The sequence below is a fragment of the Peromyscus leucopus genome, chromosome 13, assembly GCF_004664715.2.
Source record: "Peromyscus leucopus breed LL Stock chromosome 13, UCI_PerLeu_2.1, whole genome shotgun sequence".
Taxonomy (NCBI): domain Eukaryota; kingdom Metazoa; phylum Chordata; class Mammalia; order Rodentia; family Cricetidae; genus Peromyscus; species Peromyscus leucopus.
The window spans coordinates 27,362,433-27,378,214 of NC_051074.1; the positions used below are offsets into that span (position 1 = coordinate 27,362,433).

Here is a 15,782-nt window from a genome sequence, read left to right on the forward strand (position 1 = left end):
ATGAAGAGTTCACAACACGCCTCCCCCCCCCCAACGGTCGCATTTACCAGGTGGACACTTCCGCCTAGCCAATTCCGGTCAGGCCGGACACCTCCGCCTAGCAAGTTCCGGCCAAGGCATCTCGCGTGACCAGAATCCGTGACGTTACATGGCTACGTAAGCGTCCAACGTGACCATGTGATCTACGCACATGCCTGGAGTAGTGACGTGACCTGGCCATGCCCCCAGCCGGTTTTTAAAGCGGAGCGCCATATTCCTGGCCCTCTTCTTCTCTTCCTCTTCTCCACGCACATGTCTCTCCCACAGGCCTGCACTCTCTATCCCTGTATCTCTAATAAACTCTTATAAGCGGATTCTGTCGTGTTTCGTGACACTTCCTTGCAGGGTAAGAACACAACGCAGCTAAATAACTAACACTATCACTTTTTAGCCAGGCATGGTGGTATATGCTGGTAATCCCGGCACAGGAGGTAGAGGTGGGATGAGCACACCAAGTCTGAGGCCAGCCTGGTCTACATGAAATTACAGTGCAGCCAGAACTACACAGGACTATATACTCAGTACACACACACACACTCACACACACTCACACACTTTTAGGCAATGAAATTGAGTGACAACACACATGCTTAGTTAGCATACATGGAACTCTAGGTAGGTTGAATCCTCAACATGAGAAAATAAACAAGGCAGGACTGATTAGCTAAAAACTGATTTTTATCATATAGCATACAGATAGCATATTCACATAAAATGCAATAGATTCATTTTTAGAAATATTTTGGCTTTTAGAGATAGCTCAGCAGTTAAGAGCATGGGCTGCTCTTCCAGAGGATCCAGGTTTGAGTCCCAACATCTACAAGGCAGCCCACAACCCCCTGTAACTTCACTTCCAGGGGATCCCAACACCCTTCGCAGGCAGTATATGCCCACGATGCATGTGGGAGACCTGCTCCCACTTTTACCCCAGGGTACTCTTGAGGAGGGAGAAGTGAGAAATATTTAGATAGAAATATAGAGGGGAGAGGGACAGATAGAAACACAAGATAGCTCGGGAGGGCCTGGATCCTTATTCACCGGCCCCTTCTGTCTCTTCTAAAGGGCTTTTTAAAGGAATGCCAAGGGGCAGGGCAAAAGACCTCCCCTTGCTAGATCAAAGCGTACTGCACATCCAAGTGCAGACCCACGCACGTGGTCAAGCAATCCTCTAATGCAGCTCTTCTGGGCAAAGCAAGCTCAGATCTCAGTAGGAAACTTTTGTGGGCCTCCACAGGTGCACAGATACACATGCAGACAAAAACACCCACACATAAAATTAAAATTTTAAAAATATTTTTACTTAGGTATGGATGCTGTATGTACCCATTTGTGTGGGTGCCTGGGGAGGCCAGAGAATATTTCTGGAGCTGGAGTTACAGGTACTTGTGAAAGGCTGAGGGAGCCAAACTCTAACCTCTGAGCCATCTGCCCAGCCCCATGAATTACTCTTTCTGTTCCAGCTTTGGGAGAAAGAGCCTCCCTCCCTCCACTAGTCCCTCAGTCTCATTAGATGATGGCCTCTCTTCCCCAGCTGCTCTCTCCTTCTGCTTCTGTGGTGGCTCCATCTTTTGCACAGCTGTGTCTGATCATTACAGCAGTCTCCTGGAATCCCTCCACACAGGCCGCCTCACGCACCCAGAAACAGGGTCTTTGTGACCATTCATCACTGATGTAAAATCACTGCCCTTTCGTTGATTCCATTTCACTGTGACAGACAAGATTAGAGATGGCGACTTGCAGCTCCTGCCTTGGCGTAGGAAGTATAATGCGCTGACTTCATAGTACCACTGTATCCAACAACTCCACACAAAAATACAGGACCGTCCTGCTTTCTTCAGCAACAGTCTTACTTTCAAGGATACAAACGTTAGAGCCAAATGTAAGACTTCCTGAAACTTTAACTTCGCGTAGGTTAAAACCAGCTGCTGAAATCTCTTTAACTGAACAAGAGCAAGAGAAATCAGCATCTGCCTTTTGGCACTCAGGGTAACACACCTCCTCTGTCCACTGCACTGCTGTCGTGCGCACACATCACAAAGCACTTCATTCGTATCTTGAAGTTTCTCATGATGGGTGAACGAATGTAAACAACACTGAACACTCCGGTACTGAAAGCTTCTCTGTTTACAAGAATATGGAGAGCAGTTTCTGGGTCTTCATTTACCAATTTCATCAGGATGGAGTGCAGCATTCAAACTGTTTTGTGTTTTTGTTTTGAGACAGTCTATGTAGTTCTGGCTGTACTGGACCTCACTTTATAGACTAGGCTGGCCTTGAACTCAGAGGTCTGCTTGCGTCTGCCTCCTAAGTGCTAGGATCCAAGATGTGCAGCACCACACCCAGCCTCTGCACTGTCTTCACTGTGGTCAGTGGTCCAGCTATCACTGTGAAGAACTTCCTCTTGAACTGTTGCCTTGGTTGCTTGTTGGCTTGCTCCTTGGCTTCCTCCTTCGAGCCCTTGTCCTTGAAGGATTATCATTTCGTGTGCTTTTATCTGTCATCCCTTGCTCCACTGCATTGTTCAGATTCTTAACATTTATACTTTTCTTACCACTCTGATTATCTACAACTGGGAGAGACAAATCAAGGGAAGGATTCACAAACCCAGGAGACAGCCCTGTATTCACCACACTATTTACAGGTTTGCCACCAAAGATACGGCTCATAAAACTTGGGTCTTCCTTACTTCTTCATGTAATTGTTCAGTAGAATCACCAAATGCTTTAATAATTCCTTTATTCACTCTTTTTGTGTCCTGTTCTCATCCCATCCAGTAAGCAGTGAGTTAGCTTTTGGCTTCTGGCTAGCCTTTAAGCCCTGCCACTATTTTTTTTTTTTTAATAGACCCAAGAGCTCACTCTCTAGGCATCAGTTTCCCTTCTGGTCTCTTGGATCTCATTAAGAAACCAAATCAGGACTAAAGTAAGTGGGCCCGGAGGTTCCAGGTTTACTTCTGAAGGTTCTGTGAGCGCCAAATCAGGTCGGCTGTATTTTCACAATCATTCCAGACATTTTCAAGTCTTCTAGTAGTTCTCTAACCACTGGTCTTTGTGACAAATTCTGGACAACTTTGTTGAGGAAACATGTATTTCCCAAATTACTGAGTCCTCAGTTATCTGGGATGCAGAGTTCATGGAGGATTTCCTTTAGCCATGCTTTTCTTTTCTCTTCTTGCTCCTTTTTCCTCCTTTCCTAAATCTTTATTTTCAAGTTCTATGTGTCTATACTTTTCTCTTCTGCTTCCTCCTCATATTTCTTTCTCTCTCTTGCTGTCCATCTTCTAGTCTTGGCAAATTTTCCATTCCACATTCACTAAAGCTTTTTTTTCAAATTCCTTTGCTCCAACCCCTTTCTAAGAGTCTAAAGATTCAGAGAATCCTCAACTAGAGGATTTGCTGTGTGGGGACTTTATAGATTGCTTACCAACACAAAATGACAATTTGCAGAGAGGGTGCAAGTAACCGCCTCCTTTGGTTGGCCTGAAGCTGGCCATCAGCTCTCATTCCTCCTCATGGCAGAGAGCAACGCCAAGGTTAATTTTTAAAACATTTCCAGATCTTCTAAGACAGGGTCTCACATAGCCTTGAACTTGGCTGTGTATCCAAGGATGGTCTTGGATCTTGATCTTCTGGCTTTCAACTCCCAAGTTTTAGGATATCGGTAGGAGTGCTCCTCCACAGCCAGGAAGCCAGTCTTCACTGTAACCAATTCTACTATTGTTATCTTGTTTCTTTCTTCAACAATTCAAATATTGAGCCAACAACACAGAAGAGTTGTGTCAATACTTTTATGATAGCTTATACAAAGCTTTGAATTTCAATTAAGGATAACACTAATTTGGGAGGAGAAATGATTGTTTATTAACCTTGCTGCATAATCAGAAAGGATTAAAAACACACACATTTCCTGGGACTGAAAACTGTACCAAAAGTATTCCTTACAAAATAACGTCACAGACCAAAAGTCTTGCACTTACAGACATACACAGTGTATGTTAATAGACAGTTGAAATGTTTATACAACAGCTTCCTAACAAACTTATTGCATTCTTGTATGTTTTTAACTTCTTAAAAATAGTAGTAAAAAATTAGAAAATAATGTAAATGTAGAATTAAAGCTGAGGCTATAGTTCTAGTTATTAATAAATTCAGACAATACTTATAAAAATCAATGCCGCTGCATATCTTACTTATGTACAGGATACACTCTTTAGGCTATCCTATCATCATCAATTTATTTTTCCATGTATTTGAACATTTAAATTTCCAGACACCTGTGCTTTCTCCATTTTAATGCAAAATTCAACTTTCCACACATATTTACAATTAAATATCTAGCTCTAGAACTTTTCATACACAAAAGACAAAACGTGTTTGTTAAATAAGTTCACAAAAAAGCAATAAAAAAGGTTGCTTTGAAGAAACAGTTCTGATAGAGTCATGATTATGCTGAGAAACAGGAGGTTTATCTGTCTTCAGTGCCAGCTTGACCGTCACAGGTTAAGAGTGTACATTTGTAAGCCAACCACCAAAAGACACAATGACTGGAATCATTCCAGTGAGTCTGTGTTGCCCAATGACATTCTGCAACTCAACAGCTGCTTCCAGGCCCATCTGGAGAAACAGCAAATTCTTGCCAGGATTCTTGCAGTGTCTTCAGTTTGGTACATCACCTTTTGGTCTTCTGGAAGAGATAAAGAAGAAGGCACTCTTAGTGAGCCCGGTGGTCTTTATTCCCTACCGCCTCTCATACATTTGCTTCAGTTACAATCCTGATTGAAGCAGAAAAACAAAACCATGATTTATATACCAGTGACTTCCTTTCCTAAATTCCCTGATCATTTCAGAATAATTAAATATCACACGGAACTATGCTCTAACTCTGATCCTTAGTATAAATAATTAATACGATCTTTAATTATTTAGTAATCATACATATCTCATATGCACGCAAAAATCAGTAATTAGTGTATGTTATGTCTGTAGTATGCATGAACAACTTGAATTAATTCTCTGGGCACTCTAGTCTGAGATAAAAACTACAGACTGTTTACTCCCTCACTGCTGCTCACAGGAGCTGGCTGGGGATGCAGGTGAGTACAGCAGAGGCTTGCCTAGTGTGTGAGGCCACGGCCTCGGTGCCCAACAGCCTCAGCTGCTCTGGGACTGCCCCATCTCTCACTGCTCTCCTTCCCTTCACATTAACGCAGCAATGAATGCAGTGAATGCCTTGGTACAGATGTGTTGTTATGCAAATATAACTACATACCAAATTTTCAAATAACAGTACCTCCAAACAAAGAGAAACATTTTTAAGAAACTGCTAACTTATGATAACAAAAGCATCTACATTTCTGTATTTTTTTTTTTTTTTTTTGGTTTTTTGAGACAGGGTTTCTCTGTGTAGCTTTGCGCCTTTCCTGGAGCTCACTTGGTAGCCCAGGCTGGCCTCGAACTCACAGAGATCCGCCTGGCTCTGCCTCCCGAGTGCTGGGATTAAAGGCGTGCGCCACCACCGCCCGGCTTTACATTTCTGTATTTTATTTAGTGTGGTGTGGATGTACATGCCTGAGTCACATGTGTGCATCACATGCACACAGGATCGCAGAGATCAGGAGAGGTGTCTAATCCCTTGTAACTGGAGTTACAGACAATGGTGAGCTATCATGTTGTGCTGGGAACTGAACAAATCCTCTGCAAGAGCAAGTGCTCTTGACTACCAAGCCATTTGCTGAATAAAACCCTATCTCTTAAGTATAAACTAAGACTCATGCTCTTTCACATTAATACCCTTGAAACCCAGACAGCCCTCAAATACCATGGTTAAGTTACAGTTCTGTAATGTTTCACAGAATAAACAGTGTTTCTTCTAGCCAGTGACACACTGGGGCTGATGAAACATGACAAGGGATTTCTGTTAAGAGCTAGCTTAACAAGTAAACAAGTAAAAAAATTACAAACACATAGATATGTATTTATTATTTTTCTTTTCCTATAAAAAATGTTCATTTTAAGGATGAAATCTGACATTTCAATACTGTTACGGATACTTTGGGCCAGCAGGTAACATGACAACTTGAGTTTGATCCCCAGGGCACACATAGTGGAAGACGGCTTGAACCTTTGCAAATTAGTCTCTGACTTCCCCAAGCAGACCATGGAGTCCAAGCTAAAACTAATTTAAAAATACATAGCTTCAAACTCTCTCACACTGACAAAAACTGAGAGGAGGACAGGCTGAGAGTGGGATGAGGGGTCCCTAAGGAGTCATTCAAACACATTTTCCTTTTGTCTAACACAAAGACTGCAAGGGAGGAGCTTCCACTCACACCTTTAACTCTGACACCAAGTCAGACAAGGATGGCTACTTTTCTACATGTGTTTCTTCCTATGGATTAAAGACCCCACTGACATTTACATTCCTGCCTTGACATTAGGTAAGCTCATCACGATGCCTCTTTGCATCTCCCATCAGACACTGTGTTGGGTGCTCAACAGATCTGTGCTCTTTCATTCATCCCAGGAAATTACTTTATACATGATACATTTTCTTCCTTCAGGGTTTCTAGTAGTCTGAATTGGTTTTTGGTGTCTCCCAACTCTTCATGGTTTCCCTGCTCATCACTGGAGTTTTTAGACTTTAGTTCTCTTACTGTAACCTGTGTTTCTATAAAGGCACCCTGGCAATTCCTGTCTCATCTTTTTTTTTCCCCTTCTTCTTCTTGGTTTTTTAAGACATGGTTTCTCCGTGTATCCCTGTGTCCTGGAACTCACTCTGTAGCCCAGGCTGGCCTCGAACTCACAGAGATCCACCTGCCTCTGCCTCCAGAGTGCTGGGATTAAAGCCATGCTCCACCACCGCCCGGCAGTTCCTGAGTTTTAATAACGGCTGTGTTGCTATCTTTTTCCTCTCCTGCTGCTGACTGCTCTCACATGGCGACTCTGGACTGTATTTTTACATTTAAGAAAGGGACTGTTGCCGGCTTAGACTTCTTCTGCTGGTATAGACACAGGATTGTTTCCCCAGTGAGTGCCTTCGGAGTGAGAACTGGGAGCGACACAGGGCCAAGCGGGGTCATGGGGCTGCAGGCTTTGCTTTCCATTCTGTCCGAAGAGTCAGTTCCCAACCGATGGTTTCTAGGAGAAACACCAGACAGGGTTCTCTGCGCTCACATGTCAACTGCACCAAAGGCTTCCCATCGTTATCTAACTGTGCCGGCACGGCAGTGCTTAGTGGGGACAGAGAACCAAGTACTCCAGGGCCACTAGTATACAGGGGCTGCCCCCTCTCTTCCCAGCCTGCTCCCATTACCCCCTGTGGCTGGGATGACTTTTAGAGGGCTCTCTATTAGGCTGTTTCCCATTTCTAAATTATTTCCTGACCTGTTGGCCTCTAGAATATTCCACCCTTGCCTCTCATCTTGTTAGTCAGGAAACTTTACTTGAATTTAGGCAGTATAAAGATAGTTTCAGGCATAGAAAGGCTCCATTATTTTTTGGCACATTTTTTCCTAAGGAAGTTAGGACAGAAAGACTTGGAACCAAGACATTCAACCTAAGAGTAGTCTGCCCAAGATACAGCCAAGGAAGCCCACAGCAACTAGCACTAGCTTGGGAGGAGGAGGATGTGATCAAGACATAATGGTGAAAGAAACAAGAAATGCAACTAAAAGCCAGAAAAATTAGCAGCAGGAAGCAGTCCAAATAACTAATAGAATAAAACTTAAGAAGATTTTAAGAATGACAGAATACAGAAGATTTATTTCCATCTGATGTTTGGAACATTGACTGGTAGCCCATGTACAGGTCATGACATCAGGATCATGTAGCTGACAAATTTGCCAAGTTCTATCTAAAGCTGTTAAAAGAGTCCATGTTATTTTATTTTTTAGATTTAGTTATTTTATGTGTATGAGTGTCTTGCCTGCATGGATGTATGTGTCCCTACATGCATGTATGGTGTCTGTGGAGGTCAGAAGACATCGGATCTCCTGGAACTGGAGTTACAGAATGCTGTGAGCTGCCATGTGAGTGCTGGGAACCAAACATGGGTCCTTTATAAGAACAACAAGCGCTCTTAACTGCTGGGCCATCTCTTCAGCCCCAGAAGTCCATTAAAAAGGGGGGGGGGGAGAGGAAGGGGATGGAGAGTTGGCTCCATGGTTAAAAGCATGTGTTGTTATTTGCAGAGAACCTAGTTTTGGTTCCCAGTACCCCGTGGTGGCTCACAACCATCTGTAACGCTAATCCCAAGGAATCTGATATCCCCTCTGGTTATCTGAGGGTGACTAGGAAAACCCGGTGTACATACATACATGTATGTAGGCAAAACACGTACACACACAAAAAAATAAATAAAACTTTAAAAAATGGAGGCAACAATAGGATGATACTGAGAGACCACCTCTCAGGGATGAAAAAGATGCCCAAGACCATGATTTATTACTGTAAGCTCTTTGTATACCTTTACTGTCCAATGCAGACGCTATACTTGCAATGTAAATAGTTCTAATTGAGATTAAGTATCTTGTGAATTTCAAAGACCTTGCATGAAAATAAAATGTAAATAAACTCACTATAATTTTAACACTGAATCCAGGCACGGTGGTTCATGTCTTTAATCCTAGCACTTGTGGGGCAGAGGCGGGCGGATCTCTGTGAGTTTGAAGACAGAATGGTCTACAGAGCGAGTTATACGACAGCCTGTTCTACATAGTAAGACCCTATCACAAAAATTAAATTTTTTTTTCTACATTGTTTACATGTGTAAACAATATTTTGGATATTTATGTGGCTTATGCTACATAGTACACTGTGAGTCTAAACCTTTAACTTTTATGCATGCATGACTTTGAAGGTAATACACTACCATCATAACTACAACCACTAATAACGACTAAAATAATTTTAAACCTTATCTCTTCCAGATTACTATAAAATCTTTCTATGGGGGGAGGGAGGATGACTGAGACAGGGTGTCTCACTTAGTAGTATTCCAGACTGGCCTCAATCTTCAGATTCTCCCACCTCATCCTCCTGAATACTAAGACTGAAGACAAATACTATTAACTTAAGCTTCCAGGATGGTGCCAACTCTGTGGTACCCTAGGGAAAACGATGGAAGCAGTCACTCGGCTTTCATGACATTCAGTTCATCCAACAGATAGATCCCTCAGCTGAGAAAAGATGACTCCAAGTATCATCAGAACCAAATACGGTCTCTGAGGAAGAGTTAATACAATAGCATGTGTCTTACTACTTTCTGGGTTGCTAAGACTGAACAATGAGTTCAGGTGTGGCAATGTGATCTTTACATTGTGAACCTTCCCAGTTAACTTTTTACCTTGTCATCTAGTACCACCGACTATTACTTCCCATATCCATTACTTTCTTCAGAGTGGTGAAGTCACTTTATCTTTATGAAATTTGTATACCTTATCCTTAGGAAAGACCTTTAGCCAGGCATCTTTTCTTCCAATGCAGCAGCATCATGTGCTCTTTCCTCTGTAATCATACCAACCCTGCGTGGACAACTCCTTCCCCTGCTCACTTTCCACTCCAGGCCTTTTCCTGACCACTGTCTTGTTTCATCTCTATGTTCTACCAGCTTATCATTTTCTCTCCTTTTACGCAGCAAAGCTGACTTTGCAAATGATCCTTCTTTTGCAGAGGACTGAGGAACACGACAGGGGTAGGAGCCTGGTCAGTTTACTTACGGAACAACAGCAGCACGGCTAAATAGTCAAAGATTTGCTGAATATGTAGCAGGTAGAGAGAGCATAGGACACCAATTCCAAACACCACAAGTCTCAGGGAATTTATGGTTGATATGAGAATGTTACTCAAATCTTTATATAAAAATTCACTGCCACCCTATTCTTCTGTGGGGCAGTGTCCTGGCTAGTTTTCTGTCAACTTGACACAAGCTAGTCATCTGAAAGGAAAGAACCTCAACTGAGAACATGTCTCCATACTATCCAGGTGTAGGTCATTTTCTTAACTAGTTATTGATGAGGGGAGGGCCCGGCCCACTGTGGTTCTGGGTTCAATAAGGAAGCAGGCTGAGCAAGCTGAGGAGCAAGTGGGCAGCCAGCACTCCTCCTCGGTCTCCGCACCAGCTCCTGCTCCAGGTCCCTGCCCGGCTTGAGTTCCTGCCCTCACTGCTGTTGATGATGAGGTGCTATTGTGGAACCGTGAGTGAAACAAACCCTTCCCTCTCCACGCTGCTTTTGGTCATGGTGTTTCACCATAGCAACATTAACCCAAGACAGTCAGTTTTCTAAATCTAATTAAAAGAGGATAGCTCTTACTAACAAGTAAGGGTGCCAAAGGCTCTGTGGGGTTTTTGATGAATTACTAAGTAGTATTTGATTGAACAAATCAAACATAAAACTTTAAAAGTAACTTAATTTACAAATGATTATGCATATTACTATTTAGAAAACTGGTGATTTCATTATTAGAGTTCAGTATGCTGAAACTTACGCCAAAACATAAAAGCAACTTCATTCTATAGTGACTTTTAATAGCAGAAAAATAATCAACACTTCCAAGCAGTAAATTTTCACTAAGAAAATTAGATTTCCTCAGAGAATATAATGACTCTGTGACTTCATAATACAGAAGTACCACATGTTCCGCCCCACCGATACTGGATCAAAACCAGGAGGGAGGTCACACACACCAGGCAAGCAGTCTCAGTTATCATCCCAAACATGTTTTTGTTTTAAAAATACTCATTCCACCTCAGGAAATTTAGAAATACGCCTATAATGACTTTAAAGCACAATGACACAGGATCTTTGACAAACTAACCAATGATAGCTGGGTCACAATATGCTCACCTATTTTGTCTAGTCGATTCTCTCCTCATTCTTTTAGCAGGAATTGGACACTCTGTCAACTCAATCTTTGCTGAGTGACAGAATGAGTCACTGCACTTCCGTGTAGGAGTCATACCTGCGAAGAAAATGTCAAAGATTGGAACAAAAACAAATATAGATAAACTTGTGAAAAGGAACTAACAATACCAAGAATCCTGACTGCTTGGGCTAATTAGTTTTTGTCAACAGACATCAACTAGAGCCATCTGGGTTGAGGGAACCACAACTGGGAAATTGCCTCCATCAGACTGGCCTGCAGATATGTCTGGGGGCACTGTCTCTGTGTGGGAGGGCCCAGCCCACTGTGGGTGGTGTCACCCCTAGGCAGGCAGTCCTACGTCATATAAGGAACTAAGCTAAACTAGCTGTGGGAAGCAAGATGGTAGGTAGGTGGTGCTTCTCCATGGCCTCTCCTGCCCTGGCTCCCTGGATAACCGACTGTAAGCTCAAAGTTGACACAAACCCTTTTCTTCTCCATTTGCCTTCAGTCAGGTGTTTATCACAGCAATAGAAACCTTAACTAAGACACTAGTCTCCTGGTAAGAGAATAGTTTTAAGCACTTATCAGACAGCCTGGCAGTTAAGAAATCAGTTCATTTGCATTCTCTTTTTACAGTTCGACTCCTCATCATTTACTGTCAAACAAAAAGTTAACAGGAAGTAAATACACACCGAGTTTTTGCTCTATTAGTTTCAGACTTTTTTCCTGTTCATCAAGTTCTTGCTTCTTCTTCTTCATATCGGGAGTGTGAAGGTACTGTAACTGATTAGTCAGGTCCTTGTTCACAGAACTCAGCTTGCACACAGCAGTACGGTACTGTTGAATAAGATCTGCAAAGAAGTCGATGTCAATGAAGCTAATGTCATACCAAATCCAAGTTTTAGAAAAAAGAATTATCATCACTGAGTAACCTATGAGGAATGCCTTTTAAAGTCATGAATCACTCAACGAAAATGAACAAGTACAAGTGAGACAATACATGACAGCTACATTTTAATTTTCTTTGAATTTATTTCTGTCAGGAAGGAATTTTCCATTCCCACCCTTCACTCTTTTATTTTCATTCTTTGCAGTTCTAGGGATAGAACTCAGGGCCTCGCACACATTAGACAAATGTCACACCTAGCATTTTCTATCTGAGGGTGCTTGGACATTCTCACAGCCTGCCTGACACAAAGTGTTCCACATTACTCCACACAGACAGTCAGAGAAGAGGCGAAGCACAAGAGCACTAAAGACTGTACCGTCAGAAAAGCACTGTTTCCCTGATTTGTAATAAAACATCGGATCAACCCTAACTGCAGAGACAGCAACTCCTCACGCACTTCCTTAGTACACAAGAGTTCTTTTTGTTGTGTAACTTTCGCCAGGCAGTGGTAGCACATGCCTTTAATTCCATCCCACACTCTGAAGGCAGAGAGGCAGGCGGATCTCTGTGAGTTCCAGGACAGCCAGGGTTACACAGTGAAACCCTGTCTTGAAAAACAAACAAAAAAATAAAAATAAAAATAAAAATTACCCCACCACACACTTAGCCCCAGCGAGTGAAAGACACCCACAGGCAGCCTGATACCTTGAGGCACCTGAAGGGCACCATTACAATGAGCAAGTCTATGGTGGAGAAATGGGAGAGAAGCGGAGTGGGTCATGTGCTGTGGAGACAGGTGGAACTGAAGGAGTGGAGGTGCTGAGGAACGGTGACATTCAGGCCGAGGCTGTTGCCAAGGGCCATGTCTGGGTCCATGGCCCAGGTCTGTGTTGATGTCCATGGCTCCTGTTTCCACAGAAGGCTGTGCAGATGCTCAGGGTCTGAACAGTCACCTGAGATCATGTTGGCGTCTGAGAGCCATGCTGCTACCAGGGCCATACTCATCTGGGTGGCCTGCACTGCCATGGTGACATCTAGGCCCAAGCTGCTGCTGAGGCCATGTCTAGATTTGTGGTACTGCTACAGCTGGGGTCTGTGTTGACATTTGTGACCCCTTTACCATTAGGGGCCATGTGAACCATGCATGCTGAAATCTGAGGGCCGTGCTGAGCTGGCACTGCCTTTTGTTGGCCCTGGGAGATCTGGCCCCACCCCTCACATGGGAGGGCTGATCCTGCTAGCATAGGCCCAGGAGAGCTGGCTCTGCCCCTCACCTGAGGGGAGCAAGCCCAGAGGAGGCTGGGACTGACCAATCAGCTACCACCCAGGCCCACATCCAGTGCTTTGAGTTGGCCTACCCCAATATCTACCTATGACCTGCTGGCTGGAATGTGCATGAAAGGACTGGTCCCATGGAACCATAGCTGCAAGATCTCCATGACTTGAAGCAACAGCAGGGTATCTGAGTTTTGGTGAGGGTCCAGTATTGATGGTGTACCAGAAGCCAGAGGCCTTGAACCAAACCAACAACTCATTATAATGAACATTTACAAGTAAAGCCGTTTGGACAAAAGGGTATAATGTGTGACACACCACAGTTCCCAATGACACTAAGATGAGTGATATGATGGAGAGATGGCAAAGTCAGAGAATTGTTTAACTTTTTGCTTTGTTTTCTTTGGGGGAGGGGCACTGAAAGAGTGAAAGGAGGATGTGAATGGACTGGGAAGTAGGAGGGATTAGGGCACATGATGTGGGATTCACAAGGAATCACTAAAAAAAATGTTTAAAAAATAAGATACATGTTACAATAAAACACCAATTAAAGCCTTTAAAAACATGATTGGTACTTGTCCTTCCATATGTTTTGCATACATATAAATACACACATACACACAGTTAAAGAATTTTTAAATCAACGCAGTATGTTAGTAACCTTATATATATGAGTAGAGCACATCTTTAATAAATATAATTTTTTCTTCTCAAAGGTCCACAGAGATGGCCATACTATTATAGTGATCTCCATATAGTAAATTTCTAGGAATTCCGTAAATAGAGCACCTCTGTGTTTTTAAAGTTTTATAAGTCGGTCTTTATGTTGACACCACTGTCATAAAATGTAGTCTCACAAATTGAGGTTAGTTAATAAAGCTGTTTTGTTACTCCACTGTCTCCTGACTGTTTTCTATCAGTTTCTTCAGATGTTCACTTATTTTTCAAAGTGCAGATTTTACATTGTAATTGTGCTCTCCTGGGTCACAGAAAGTTGTTCTCACACAAATATGTACTACACTGGAAACATCCTGCTCTATCCCAGATATACTTCTCTCCACCTGTCTTCCCTCCCTCAAGTTCCTTTTGTTCCTCAAGGACTCTCTCGTTTCTACTTTCTCGTTATCTATTCCCATATAATCTATGTAGCTGTATCTAAGTCTACAACTCACAAAAGAGAGGAAACAGTATTATTTTCTATGACAGACTGATTCACTTCATTGTCTCCATTTAATCTATTTTCCTGCAAATGACATGACCCATTCTTCTCCACTGTGCGAGTGAACCACATTTCATCCATATATTTCTTTTGTCAATGGACATGTAGTTTGGTTCCATAACCTGGCTACTGTGAAAAGTGCTACAATGGCAGGCAACTGTCTTTTATATGCTAATGAAGTCTTGGATAAATCTCTAGCAGGAGTGTTGGGTCATATGGTAAGTCTATTTTTCCTTTTTTTTTCTTTTCTTTTTTCCTGACTGAGTAAGATGGATCTTAATGTAATTTTTAGTTACATTTCAGAATAGTTTTTGTATATAGTCATTGACATAATAAGCAGATGTATAACTCTTCTATTTTTTTTTTTCAACTGCTGCTTTTAAAACTGTCAAGGCTAAAGTAGTATCTCAAAACTGGATGCTATCCCAGTTTAATAGCTGAATAAATAATGGTCTATTTACACAATAAAATACTACTCTGAAATGAAAATAAATCACAGCTACCGACATACACAGCACAGAATGAATAAAAGCAGATACAAGGTGTGTATTCTAAGATTCTATTTACATATAAAGCACAAAAACAGGCAAAAGTAACCTATGCTAAGTAAAGAAAGTCATGTCATGTGGGGACTTGAAGAGAAAATGAGTTTTCTGTAGAGCTGATAATAGTCTACTCATTTTAATTGTGTGTGGTACTTCAGATTAAACACATCAGTCAGGTGCTCTACCACTGAATCACATCCCCAAGCCTTACTTTTAATTCTTATAAGTATGGTGTTTTTTTACTAAAACTTACCAGTTCCATGTTTGCAAAATGTGTATTTTTCTATGTTTGGATTATATATTACTACAAGAACAAAAATGTAGCCTGGGGTAGTGCCTCATCCTGTAATCGCAACACTTGGGAGATTAAGGCAGAAGAATTACCATAAAATCTAGGCACGCCTGGGCTACATGGTGAGTGTCAAGCCAGCTGAGGGCAACAGAATAAAAATGGCCTCAACCAAACCAAACCAAACCAAACCAAACCAAACCAAACCAAACCAAACCAAACCAAACCAAACCAAACCAAACCAAACCAAACCAAACCAAAAGAGCAAAATACACAATGGAGTATCAATCAATGTTACCAGGAAAGGAAACTCAACCATTTCCTATAGTAGATAAGCCCTGCCCTCATGCTAAGTGAACAGACATTAAAAGGTTATCTAGAATAGTCAATTTCATAAAGAATTCCAAGTAGAATGATGACAGCCATGGAAAGGGATGGGAAAATTCTAAATTTCAGTCCTGCAAAATGTAGTTTGAGAGACAGATTGTATAGCAACGTTAAAGTATTTAATACTATAAATTGTGCAGTGAAAACAATTAAGATGGGAAATTTTATGATACCTATAAAAAAGGCTAAAAGTCAGAAATTACTGTGTAGTAAAATTAGATAGTTACATTGCAACTTCATGGAATAAAAGCAGGACTCTATAGGGTGATGGCATGCA

The 15,782-nt window shown here is 42.0% G+C and overlaps 1 protein-coding gene across 1 annotated transcript in view; it reads right to left on the minus strand.

Annotated features, from left to right (window-relative positions):
* Positions 1-3,205: 3,205 nt before the first annotated feature.
* Smchd1 (structural maintenance of chromosomes flexible hinge domain containing 1) overlaps positions 3,206-15,782 on the minus strand; it is a 153,866-nt gene continuing 141,289 nt past the window's right edge. Inside the window, exons 46-48 of the mRNA XM_028874083.2 lie at positions 11,594-11,752; positions 10,883-10,997; positions 3,206-4,722 (exon numbers count right to left, since the gene is read on the minus strand). Coding sequence (XP_028729916.1) covers positions 4,695-4,722; positions 10,883-10,997; positions 11,594-11,752 — 302 coding nt within the window. The 3' untranslated portion in view covers positions 3,206-4,694. The remainder of the gene's footprint in view (positions 4,723-10,882; positions 10,998-11,593; positions 11,753-15,782) is intronic.